Genomic DNA, 13,549 nt, shown 5'->3' with positions numbered 1-13,549 from the left:
TTTTATGCAAAATAATTTTTTTTTGTAAGTTTTAGTCAATAGCCAAAAATACTTTAAAAGAATGAAAAGATTATAAAAATTGAATTTTAATTTGACCTGATTTTTTTGTACTTTTTAAATGGTTATTTAAATATTTTTACAAAATTTTGAAATATATATATATATATATATATATATATATATATATATATATATATATATATATATAAGTGCCTTACTAAATACAAAATTTAAAGTTATTTTTGTGAGCATCTTTAAAAATTAGAGACGGTTTCGATAGTCTTTTTTTTCTCTGAATAGTGTTAAGTGTATAACCTGCTATGTTCGTATCCGATCCAAACTTACCTTAGAGGCTTATCTGAGTATGTATACGTAACGGTCGTCTATTCACGTGTCAACTAACTCCATAGCTACCAGTGATTGTCATCTTCATTAATGTCACGCCGTCATGGACGTGGCTCCATTTGCACCTTATTGTACAATTAACTAATTAAGTAGGTAACAGCTAACACCAATAACCTCCATTCCAACTTGCTACCTTTTTTTTTATTTGCAACTTGCTAGTTATTTAAGCTGAAAATGATAAATTGATGACCTAAATTAAACTTTTTATTTTGTTTCTTTATCAGAAGTTCAACAAGCGTAAAAGAACTCCTCCGGCCGGTGGTTATCAATGCTCTAACCTTCCGTGCAATTCGGTTAGTCATCATTACCATCTTATTCATCTGCTTCAATTTCTATACATATGGTAGTTTTTTCTTTCTATACCACCTTTAAAGTACTGCTTTTTATTCTTAAGATTTAAAATATTTTATTTTTGTCCAAACGTTCGAAACTAAAATGTATTTTTCCTTTTATTTAAAAAATAGAGTGGGATTTCATACTTCTAAAGTTCTAATTGCTTAGTCACAAGGATTCTCATGCTGCTAGTCAGATAGGGACTTTCCCTGTGTTCTGTTTTTCTTGTTTTTTCTGTTCCTTTGTTTTTTCAGTCACCAAAAAGAAAGTTCTATTTGCTAAGCCTCTGTTTTATTATGAATGCAAGTTGCGGTTTTAAATTTTTTTTATATTCAGCAATCTCTTGATTATATCTTACATTCTTACTACACCCATTCTGTTCCAGGCTCATTGTAGAAAATAAAAAAGATTTAAAAAATTAAAAAACTAAAACCAAGAATACCATTCAATTTGAAAGACTTGGAATCATATTGGGAGTTTATGATAATGGGTTATAGACAATGTAAAGTTCTTTTTAGACTGTATTTGGTTGGGAAACAAAATAAAATAAGATACTGAAAATAAAAAACAGAAATATAAAAATTATATTTTATTTGATAATAAACTATATATATAAAAAGCCAATGAGCTATAGCTCAAATGTTATAGTCTCTCCATACTCTACCAAGAAGTCGCGGATTTGAATTTCCCTATCTTCGATTAAAAAAAAACTATATAAAAAAATTATAAAAATCTAATTTACTCTCATTTTCTTTTACACAAAAAATTCAAGAAGAAAAATATAATTAAAATAAATTGATAAGAATAATAAAAGGAAAAAAGTTATATTTCTTATTGGAGTTTATGTGTCTTTTCAGTTTAGAAGGATACAAAATACATTAATTTATTGTTTCAAGACAGAATATCTATGTCCATGTTTTTTCTGTCAAATATGATTTTGTATTTCCGTGTTCCTATATTCCGTAAACAAATGCAGCTTGATTACTGTTTTTTTTCACTTTTTTTAGACCATTGTTGAAACTTGACATATCATGTAGCAGGTAGTAGTACTTCATAATCATGGATTCAAGCAATCAAACTCAGAACATTGTTATAAAAGAAACAGAAGAAACTGATTCCAAAGACATAATCAGCACATTACATGAAAGCACACTTGGTCAAATCCTCTCTTTCCTTCCAACCATAGAAGCAATTCAAACTTGTGTGTTATCTCAAAGGTGGATTCATGTTTGGAAATCCATCACCTCTCTATGTTTCAGTGACAGTTTGCCTTGTTATGGAAAGATTCTGAAGAAAGAACAATTTGTGAATTTTGTGAACAAAGTACTTCTTCACCATCTAGCAAATTCAAGCATCACAAACTTCTCTCTTTGTTTAACAAGATATAGATATGATTCAAAACAAGTTAGTGAATGGATCTCCACTGTCTTAGATAGAAGAATCCAGAAGCTTCATATTCAGTATGCTGGTAAAGTTCAATTTTCGTCACATTCCTTCTTTAAATGTGACACTCTAGTACAATTAGTCCTTAAAGTTAGATGCACTCTAAATGTTCCAATCTATGCTTGTTTTCCAAATCTTCGAAACCTTAACATCTCCGGGGTCAGATTAGAGAGCGAATCATCCATTTTCTCAGAAGATATAGTACTTAATTTCCCAGTTCTGAAAGTGTTTGAAGCTAGAGCATGTGAGTGGTTAACTATGCAGGGTATTAGTATTCAAGCACCTCTGCTTGAAAAGTTTTCCTTAGAACTTTGTTATTCTTCTATTTCTAATGAATCATGTAAATCCTCCATCAAGATCTTTGCTCCTTGTCTAAAAGAGTTCTCTTATGAGGGTGATCTCGAACTAGATATCATTCTATTGGATTCATCCTCGGTTTGTGATGCTTCTATCGTGATTGTTGTTGATGAAGACAAAAAGGTCATGATGGAAAGTTTACAGTTTCAAGCACATAAGCTTCTCAGTCAAATCCATCAAGTGGAACAACTGAAGTTATTGTTTTATAAGGTATACTTGGTTTTAAAGATATATAAATATCAATCATGCCTGCATGTATACTAAAAATCAGTTACTAAATTAGCACTAAATTAGCCACTCATATAGAATACATGATAAAATTTATATACATATATTTATATACAAATACATAGTGATTAATTTTTTGTATATACATAACATTTTTTATGTGAATATAATAGAAGCTGATTATCTCAGTTGAAAAATTCACTTGATTATGCCAACTGTCAAGTGTAAATTCTACCGTTAATTGACAATGTGGGTCTTACTACAGATCCCACAATGATCAAGTAGATTTTTAAATTGAAAGCAAACATTTTTATAGATATTTGTTTGCAATTGCCGAGAATTCTCTTAGTTGGAAAATCTACTTTAACATATGAAGTGTAGATTTTCACCATAACAATTGATGGTGAAAATTCACACTAAATAGATTTTTCTAATTTAGAGGATCTACTTTTGGTAATGACATGAAAAATGTTTTCTGGCAACAAAGCTATATGTAATTATGTATTGCAAGTGAAGCTTTTTGTCTACTACTGTGTCTATGAATAACAGCTTTGCCCTTCGGAATTTGTTTTAGCTGTGTGTTTGATCAAATTTCGCCTTGCCATACAGGTTCTTATGCATTCCAATGACATATTTACCCATCTTCCTACCTTTGGAAGGCTGACTTATCTTCAACTAAACGAGGTTACCGATGAAGCCCTGTCGAAATTACTCCACAACTCCCCAATTCTTAACACTCTTGTTTTACTCAATGTAAGTCTATATACTCTTGCTAGCTTAATATTGAAAAGTGTTGGATTAAGTGATTACTTTATTCTCTTGAACCACAATTAATATAAGTGGCTTCATTCATTATAAGTGCTAACAAGGATGTTAAGCTCGTTGAATCTTAAGGGTGATGCTGGTCAAAAGAAAATCAACACAAAAAATTCAAATTCTATTGTTTCTTTTTTATGCTTTTGTTGCATATAATGTAAATGATGAATTTGTGGCTAAATTGTACCTACACATTTACAGGGAGTATCTCATGACTCAAACAAAGATGCAATGTCTTATGCATCATCAGTGCCTCATTGCTTTCTTTCAAGCCTCAGAGTTTTTCAGTTTAATGGATTTAATGTGCATGAACACGAAATTTCTCTTGTTAAGTTTGTGATGGGTAATGCAGCAGTGTTGGAGAGGATGATTATATCAGCAGCATTTTGGCTACGCTATTCAGATATTGATATGGAGAAAGTCAAGGATAACATTTTTTCATTTCCAAAGTGTTGCATCCGTGCCATAATAGAATTTTCTGATGTTAATGGTTCCTCAACATGTTCAGGACCCCATGTAAAAGTAGTATAGGTATATATGTTATGAGTGGTTGATTTGGTAATATATATATCAACTATGATAGGTGTGCATTAAAATCAGTCATCAAAATTAACCACCAGAATAGAATACATACTGGAATATAAAATACACATTAAAAATGAATTAGATTACACATTTATTTGTACATAAATATATGATGGCTGATTTTAGTGGTACATAAATAACATCAAAAGTTGAGTTTTACTAACATTTATCCTTTTATTTGGATGTTAAGTAGGAATAATGTCGAATTATAAATTGTCAGGAAAAAAATAAAATGGAACTATTTGATCTGAAAGAAATTTAGATAAAACTACTATCTATGTCGTTGATATTATTATATAATCATAAAAAAATGTAATAATATTACAAAATAATTTATTTTTTATTGTTTATTTTTAAAATAAAATATTATTTGTGGCTTTGCACCACTTTGACTTGGGCCACGGCTAAAGGGATCATCCAAGACTCCAAGATCGGCTAGCGAAAGTTTGGGCCTGTCGAGGTTAGTTAGATATCTTTTAGTCAATGATCTGTTTGCCAACGTCGTCTTTTGAAAGTTGGTTGAAATTGTTTCACTGGCATTTGTTGTGGTCTATCAGTCGCTGCTTGGTTGCTCTATTGGTCGGTAGCGGTTGAGTTTGGTGTATGCTAGCGAGAACCAAGGACAAACAGTCAAATGGATGATCAGTGGTTAGTCGAAGTTCGGCAAGGATTGGTCGATGATTGCTGGGTTCTGTCGGTTGGCGGTAGCATGGCGTATGTCGACCAGTGTCGTTTGGGGTCATTCGATTAGCAGTTGGTTAGGGTTGGTCAGTTGGCTAGTTGGAGGAAAATTAATCTATTAATCAGTCAGTTGGCAATAGCTAGTTTGTCCATCGATCGAATGGTAGGTGTTGTCCAATTTTTACTAGACCACTACCACCACCTCCCTTCTAAAGCCATTTTTTTTTTGCATTAATATATGTTATGAAATCAATTCTCCTAAAAACATAAATTTAAGAAGAGTCACATGAATGGTTATTTCTCTACCATGTCTTCTCATGCAAGAGCCTCTTTTGTTGATTGTGTAACAATTGCTTTGGCTATTGTGTTAGAAGTGGATTTGGAAACTAATTCAAACATGTTGAGTTTAATGAACTAAACTATGATTAAGATAATGACTAAATATTATTGGATTAATGTTAAATTGTTTGTGTGATATATTTAGTTTAATATGCAGAAATTAAATCAAGTTGAAACTGACCCAAGAGGCAAGAAGTTAAGCCCAAACTGAGCCTGGCCCACATACAAACACACTCATAAAGCCCAAACATTGGTTCACTATAAACAAAAGCTTTCACCAATGTTTTCCATCAGAAAAGAAATCATAAGGAAAGAAAACATAATAGCCTAAACCAAGCCCAATTCGGTGATTCATAACTAAAACTCACACTTCCAAGCTTGAGCCTCAATTCATTCATTCTTCACATCTACCGAAAAGCAAATTCTCTCTTCTCTCTCTTCCTTTTCTTTCATATCACATCAACCTCTGAAACATGAAGAAAGAAAAAGAAAAGTTTTGGAGATTGGACAAAAAGAAGAACAAAAAGTTAAGTTCCATTCTCAAGCAAGAAGAGAAAGAAAGCGGCTACAAATCTCATCCAAACAGAGGATCACAAAAGGTGATTTTCCCATTTGTGCTACAACAAGGAACCGTGAAAAAATCAACTCTGTCACAAGCACTATTTAAGAAAAATGAAGAAGTTAAAGTCAATGGTGCTCTGCAATGAATCAACGGTCAAGAAACAAACTTGGGACCAAAGTAAAGATGAACGGCTCAGATTCAAGAAGCTTGAAGAAAAAGGTTGAGAGAGAAAAGTATGGTTGCATGTCACTGCTTCTGCTCTCTCTTGCCTCTGTGAACGCCACTGCTGATTCTGATCTTGGGAGAAGAAAAACCAACATGTGTTGAAGCAAGGTTTCAAGCCTAGGAAGCTTTACTCTTCTATAATAAGGGTGAACGGCCAATGATTGAAGCAAGAGAGAAAGAGCACTAGTTTCGGTCCTCATAGCTCCCTGAGCTGTTCTTGTTCTTCTCCTTCATGGTTTTTATTTTGTAATTCTTTTTCTCAGTTTAGTCTGTCTCAGTTTCATTGGTAAAAGACAAACATGGTGAGATTTGTAAGAAAAAGTCAATGAGTGAAAAAAGGCAGAGAGCTAAGCTTGGAGAAAAAGTCTAAGTTATTTTAGAAATCCTTTGAATGTATTTTGTTTTAGGATCATGATCCTAAGGGGATTCCCTTACAAGTTGGGTTAACACTTTGCAATTGAAAGCAAGGTTGAGTCCTAGTCAAGTTCAAGTTGGGTTAGAATCTGGGCTTGTCCCAGATAGGATTGGGTAGATCTTAGGGAGAATTGGTAATTGTAATCTGTTGAAAAGATAGTAAAATTCCATCATTGTTATGATGGAGACTGGATGTAGGCTACATTGCACTAGATAGCCGAACTAGGATACATCTGTGTGTCATTCTCTACTCTCTTCTCTGTTACTGGTTCTGCAACATAGAAAACAAAAATAAAGTATCTCCTGAGTTATCCACTAAGCAACGTTTCACTATAACAAATCTTATAAGCAACTCTGTTCTGGCTCTTATCATGTAAGGAGACAAAATCAAAGTATCTCATGTGTTCTCTCTACAAAAAGCATAGTTACAAGCAAATTTAAAAGGAGGTTAAAATTCAACCCCCCTTCTCTTAGCCGCTGATAATCATCAATTGGTATCAAAGGTTGGTCTCACGAAGATCAAATTTTTCAGCTTGGAGAAAAGATCCTGATAGCGAACAACATTGGTTCTAACAACAGACTTTTTGTTTTTGTGAATATTTTTTCTTTTCTTGTTTTCTTAATTTCTTTTTTTACTTGTTAAATACTCTGTTCTTAAAAATAAATTTAATAAAATTAATGTTAAATAAAATATAAAACTAAACAATATATCTCTCTAATTTTGTTTTTTCTCTTGATTTCTTCTTACTTGCTAGTTTGAATAGTTTTAACGAATATATGTGTTGCGATGCCACCCATCTTTGGTTCTTCAGTTAGTTTCAATTTTTTAAACATAACATAGGTGGCAAAAATAAAATTGATAAAAAAGAAACTTTATTATCTTTTTTCTCTTTTCTTCTTCTAAAATAGTTCATCTTTTGTCTTCTTGCGTATATTACTTCACATAAGAGAGAAAGAGGGTTTGGAAGTTGAAAGAGAAGAAAGATGTTGACCGTTTTGACTACTTTTAAATTTGTAATTTCAATTTAAATTGTTTTAACTTTAGGGTCATACTTTCAATCTTTTTTTTTTGGATAAAGTCTTGGGCCAAATAACTGACCCGGCAGACAAATATCCTTTCAATCTTTCATAAGCTACAGAGTCCATTAATTAGTGATAGGCCCTGTTAGCTTCAACTTTTTTTCGTACATAATATTCTTTCCTTATATTTTTTGGGTTGGACTTTATTTTTTTTACAATATATATATATATATATATCAACTTTAAAAAAAAATTACTAAATACTAATAGTTTCATTTTTGGATAATTACTTAATGGACTAATGTCGCATCATTATTATCATTATCATCATTATCATCGTCGTTATTATTATTATTATTATTATTATTATTATTATTATTATTATTATTATTATTATTATTATTATTATTTGTTTGTGTTTTTACTTGAGTATATACAATTTTTTTCAATCTTAGTAGATTAAGTTTATATAGTACATAATCTTTTATCATTGTTAATATTTACTAATATAATTTTATTTTACACAAAATAAAATTTCTTTAAATGTGAGAATAAATACATTATTTAATAGGTCGTTATATATATATATATATATATATATATATATATATATATATATATATATATATATATATATATATATATATTTAATGTTATTTTTTTCTAAGACTTTTAAGTATTTTTTTTTCTCCAAAAATTCAATGGAAAAAATGCCCCCACATGTTTGTGGATAAGTTTATCCCTGCATCTAAATGATGTTCTATTTTCAGAGTTTGAATGGTAAGTTAAACAAGGTGTTTTTATCCATTAAAATTATGCTCTTAAAGGTGTCTCAGAGAATATGAGTGTCAGGGTTGAAATAAATGAACTAAGGCAACCGCGAAACAGCTAGGCAATATTTAGGGCGGATTTTTTATTTTAATAAATAAATTAATTATAATAATTATTAAAATAAATAATTTAAAAAATATTTATAAAAATAAATACTTCTCTCTTATCTCGTTTATACGGTAAATGAGATAATTTCACAAAGAAAAAGTCTAGGGGATCAGCAATTTTGTTAAATTTTGACCAGCATGTAACCAGCAAAAAAAAGTGAGCCATTGGATGAAATCTTACATCAATCCCACACCATTAAAACCATCTTGATGACTATTTGATGGCTACAAATCATAAAAATTGCTGGCCCCCTAGCATTCCTCTTTTGCATATATCTCGTTTAAAAAAAATTTGAGAATAATAAAAAATATTAATATTATTAATAATCCAAACTTTTAGAATGCAATTAGTACATAAAAAGATTGGTATAAGAGATTAAAATGTATATATTTGATTAATTAGTATTCAAAAAATTAAGAAATAACCGTTTCAATTCTCTTTCCACTACCCCTACTGTTATTTTTATTTTTCGAATTTAAATCAATCCAATTAGATTATAATTTAAATTATAACTTTTTATGTACTCTTTTTGAGTACTAGTTGATCAAACATATCCATTTTAATCTCTTTTACCAACCTTTTTATATATGAATTGCATGCTAAAAATTTAGATTATTGATAATATTAATATTTTTTATTATTTTCAATTTTTTTTTAAAATACATGTATCTTGTTTAGTGTAAACGAGATATACACGTGTTGCATCCACCTATCTTGTTTCGTTTATACTGTAAACGAGATACATGCAAAATTATCTCGTTTATAATGTAAACGAGATAAGAGAGAAATATTTTGATAAATATTTTTTAAATTATTATTTTAGTAATTATTATAATTTATTTATTTATTAAATAAAAAATCCTATTTAGAGCGGAGAGAGGGAGTGTATTTTTTTAGTTTTCTATTTTAACAAAAAAATTAAAAATAGTTATATATATAATATTTTAATTGAAAATAATAATTAAAACTTAAAACTTATTTCTTACAAAATAATTGAATATATCATATATCAAAATAATTAAATACAAATATCTCAAAATTAAACTTAAATATTATAAGGATAGGTTATTGTATTTACAGTCTATAAATACCATTCAATTCTTTGTTAGACGTTTCCTGTAAAATTATAAAAAAAATTATTAACAAAATGTATTTATGCTTCATGTAAATAATTTAAATCACAACTATAATTTATGCAATGAAAAAATTAATAACAATATTATTAGAGTTGAAATGAATTAAAATTTATAACTTACATAAATAATTGGGCTCGACGTTTTGTCCTTAATTTAAAGTCATCTATTATTAAATCTTTATTAAAATAAAGTAGCTACAATTTTTTTCTTAATGTAAATAACTAAATTATCTGTAAAAAATTCATCTGCCATTTTACTCCAAAGTCTTGTTTTAATAATTTTCATTGTTGAGAAAGTTTTTTCTGTTGTTGTTGTGGATACCAGAAGAGTCAAGACATTGTGAATCAATCTATCAACCAAATGATTAGTTCTTGATTTTTCTACTGTTTCTTTCAATCTTTGACATAACTCAGAAAGTGTTAAACATTTTTTAAATAATTTGGTATATCAAATTCATAATGTTGCAATAATTGAGCATTCAAAAGAATCCTTTCATGAGTAGAAAAATCATAAGGATAAAACTTTTAAGCTAACTTGCATATATTCTGAATATTAAACAACTTAAAATTGTCTTTAGAATTCACAGCAGTACTTAAAGTCAAAAGCTCCATAATTTTTTTTTAAATCTATTATTTAACTCTTGTATTTGAGAATCACTTGCTGCCAAAAACACATCTACTCGATAATGATGCTTAATTATTATCTTTATTGATGAGATCAACCTCTTCCAGCTATATACTGTATACTCCTATTAAGGATGTCAATTTCATACTTATCACAAAATTTATTAACAGTCTCAAGTAAATTGCACCGATTATTAGCCCTCAAATTTTAAAGTAGTTTTAATATGAAAACAACATGCATTGCATTCAAAATATTTTAGGATTTTTGTTATAATACTTGGTACAAAATATTAGTAATCCTTATAATTTCCTTCATCAAATGTAATGCAAAAATAAATTCAAATATTTTATTGACACCATAAGCCTCACTTCTTTGAGAAGAAGTTGTACTATAATCAATAATATTATTAAGAACGATATGAATAGGTATAAACATTCTGATTAAACTACAAATTGAATGAAAGTGAAAACTCCATCTTATATCTCGAGCTCTTTGTAAAATGCCCACTTTGTTTAATTTGCACCTTAACTTGTTTTTAGCTCATAATTGGTAATCAATTTTGCATTTTGAATTTTTTGAGTTTCTTGTAGTTGATTACATCATTTATAAGATGCACCAATAAAATTAACAATACCAATCAATTGTGTAAAAAATTCATAAATTTGAAGTACTTTTCTTGAAGCAGCTACTAGTGCTAAGTATAATCTATGAGAAAAATAATGGACATAATATGCTTGTCGGCAATCATTGAGAAATAAAGCTTGTAAACTATTCCATTCTCTTCTCATATTGCTAGCACCATCATACTCTTGACCTCAAATATTTTCAATTTGGAGATTATAAATAGAAAGCACAAACACCAATTCTTTTTTCAAAGTCAAGGTACTAGTATCACTAACATGTACAAGATCAAAGAAGCCTTCACGAATAAATTAAATATTTTATATCAACAAAACAATAGCCATTTGTTCATTTTTAGATTCATCACGAGCTTCATCAATAATGATACAAAATTTGGCATCTCTCATATCTTTTCTATTTGAGTTTTTCACTATTGTAGCAAGAACATGTAGAAATTTCTTCTGAACATTGCTTAAGTATATTTAGCAAATCTAGGAGCATTTTTTAAAACAAGTTTTTGAACACTACTATTGTAAGATCCCAAAGACTTTAAACAATTCAATAAAGTTATCTCGATTATGTGAACTCGAGCTTTCATTATGGCCGCTATAAGCACAACCTTAAAAACTCAACCATCTAATACAATTAATAGATGCTCAAAGTCTACACGTTAATTATTCTCAATTTTCTCTTATGCTTGTCATTTCATAAGTGTATTAATATGTTGTGATTGTTTCATCAAATCATCACACGATTTTGTTGTCTTGTGATGGAACCAATTGGGACCTTTACCAATGTGATTTAAAAGAAGACAATTCTTCCCACTATTTACCTTCTTCCGATTTCTGAAGTCATTTTTATTGAAGGCATTTGAACCTATGTTAGTTGAAGATTTCTTAGCAAATAGGTAAGTAAACAATATATAACATCATCTTTAATAGAATACTCTAACTATGAAGGGTATAATTTAAACCAAGAAACTTGAAAACGACGATGACTTTATCACTTGAGAACAGATAATTATGAAGTATTGATTGATTCGATCCAGTTTTAAGATAAGTTCGACGAATTTCATCTCTTTTACGATGAAACTTCTAAATCATTGGTCAAATTTTCGGATCTCTTATCAAATGATATACTTCCATTTGTTCAGGATTAAGTCATGGGTGCTTTGACTTTGAACTATCTGGTTGAGAAGTTAAAGTATTGATGTTTGAGAGTTTTTTAATTTTGATATGGAGCCGTTGAAGGAGTTTCGTAGCGTTATGGGGCTTTAGGGTATTTCACCGAGATGTGACGGCGTTGTCGAAGAAATCGGTGGCACCGATGGGGGGCGGAAATTGGTGGGACCGATTTCAGGGAGCGGATGGTGCACAAATCGGTGGCACCGATTGGTGACCCCTTGCCACGCGTCACGCATGCACCTGGCTTCTGGGTGGCCCGTGACTCTATCCGTGTTTCACCACTCAAAACCCCTCTTTCACTATCTCTTTCACCCTCCCAACACTATCTCTTTCACTCTCACACAAACTATCCCTTTCTGCTTACTCTCAACCCCACCATTTCACCATTGTTGGACCACAACAATCATGGTGAAAAATTTGAATAAAAATACCAAGAAGACAAAAAATTAAGGAAGTAAATCAACCAGAGTTTCATATTGTTAATTATCTTGGAGATCCAAATTATGTAAGTTTTTATTTTTTAATAATCTGATTTAATGATAATAATAGTGATAATTTTAGATTTTATTAGCAATATATATTATAATGGTACTAAGTAGAGATTAAGCATGTATGTATGTATGATTTTATTATTAGGTGGTTAGAAATAGAAATTAAAATAGGAATAAACCTTATATGTATGTATGTATGAATGATATGGTTAGTTAGTAAATTGAGTTTAATTAATTAGTATGATTAATAATAAAAATTTAATTAATTATTTTATTTATGATCATTAACAATTGAATTTTAATTCAGTAAAATTTACACAATAAATTAGTAATAACTAAACTTAGATTTTATGCTGTGTTAAATAATAATAATAATAATAATAATAATAATAATAATAATAATAATAATAATAAGTTGAATAATAATAATAATAATAATAATAATAATAATAATAATAATAATAATAATAATAATAATAATAATAATAATAATTAGTATGCTGTCTGTTTTATATGAATAATAATGATTATAACAAATAATAATAATATGTATGCTGTTTGAATAATAATAATAATAATAATAATAATAATAATAATAATAATAATAAATTAGTATGCTGTTTTATATGAATAATAATAATAATAATAATAATAACAATAATAATAATAATAATAAAATTAGTATGTATGCTGTTTGAATAATAATAATAATAATAATAATAATAATAATAATAATAATAATAAAATTAGTATGTATGCTGTTTGAATAATAATAATAATAATAATAATAATAATAATAATAATAATAATAATAATAATAATAATAATAATAATAATAATAATAATAGAGGCTGATTTACTTTGTAAGGTTAATTAATTTCTGTTATAAGGTAATGAATATGATTGAAGGATTTTTGTATAACAGATTTAATGTGTATGTTTGAAATGCAATTATGTTGGGAATTAGTTATAATGGACATGTTAAGGATAATTGTGTTTTTGAATAATATAGTTATATTATACTTGTTCTTATAACGGAAATGTGATATTGTAGGCTTCAAGGATGTTGATGTGCGATCATTTACACCCGCCGGATCCATACAACCAAATTGTTGAGTCACAGTTACGCGAGACTAGATTTTATTA

At 28.8% G+C, this 13,549-nt stretch overlaps 1 protein-coding gene across 2 annotated transcripts; it reads left to right on the top strand.

Annotated features, from left to right (window-relative positions):
- Positions 1-561: 561 nt before the first annotated feature.
- LOC112772771 (F-box/FBD/LRR-repeat protein At3g14710) lies at positions 562-4,341 on the top strand. 2 transcript variants are annotated; one of them, XM_025817770.3, is made up of 4 exons: positions 562-698; positions 1,779-2,748; positions 3,376-3,519; positions 3,784-4,341. In XM_025817770.3, the coding sequence occupies exons 2-4, from the start codon at positions 1,798-1,800 to the stop codon at positions 4,111-4,113; spliced, it is 1,425 nt and encodes a 474-aa protein (XP_025673555.1). In that variant the 5' UTR covers positions 562-698; positions 1,779-1,797; the 3' UTR covers positions 4,114-4,341. The 2 variants fall into 2 exon arrangements, with proteins under 2 accessions (XP_025673555.1, XP_025673556.1); XM_025817771.3 differs by having other exon boundaries at positions 567-698; positions 1,776-2,748.
- The last annotated feature ends 9,208 nt before the right edge of the window (positions 4,342-13,549 follow it).

The sequence above is a fragment of the Arachis hypogaea genome, chromosome 18 (genome assembly GCF_003086295.3).
Source record: "Arachis hypogaea cultivar Tifrunner chromosome 18, arahy.Tifrunner.gnm2.J5K5, whole genome shotgun sequence".
Taxonomy (NCBI): domain Eukaryota; kingdom Viridiplantae; phylum Streptophyta; class Magnoliopsida; order Fabales; family Fabaceae; genus Arachis; species Arachis hypogaea.
This window is presented reverse-complemented; position numbering and strand designations above follow the sequence as displayed.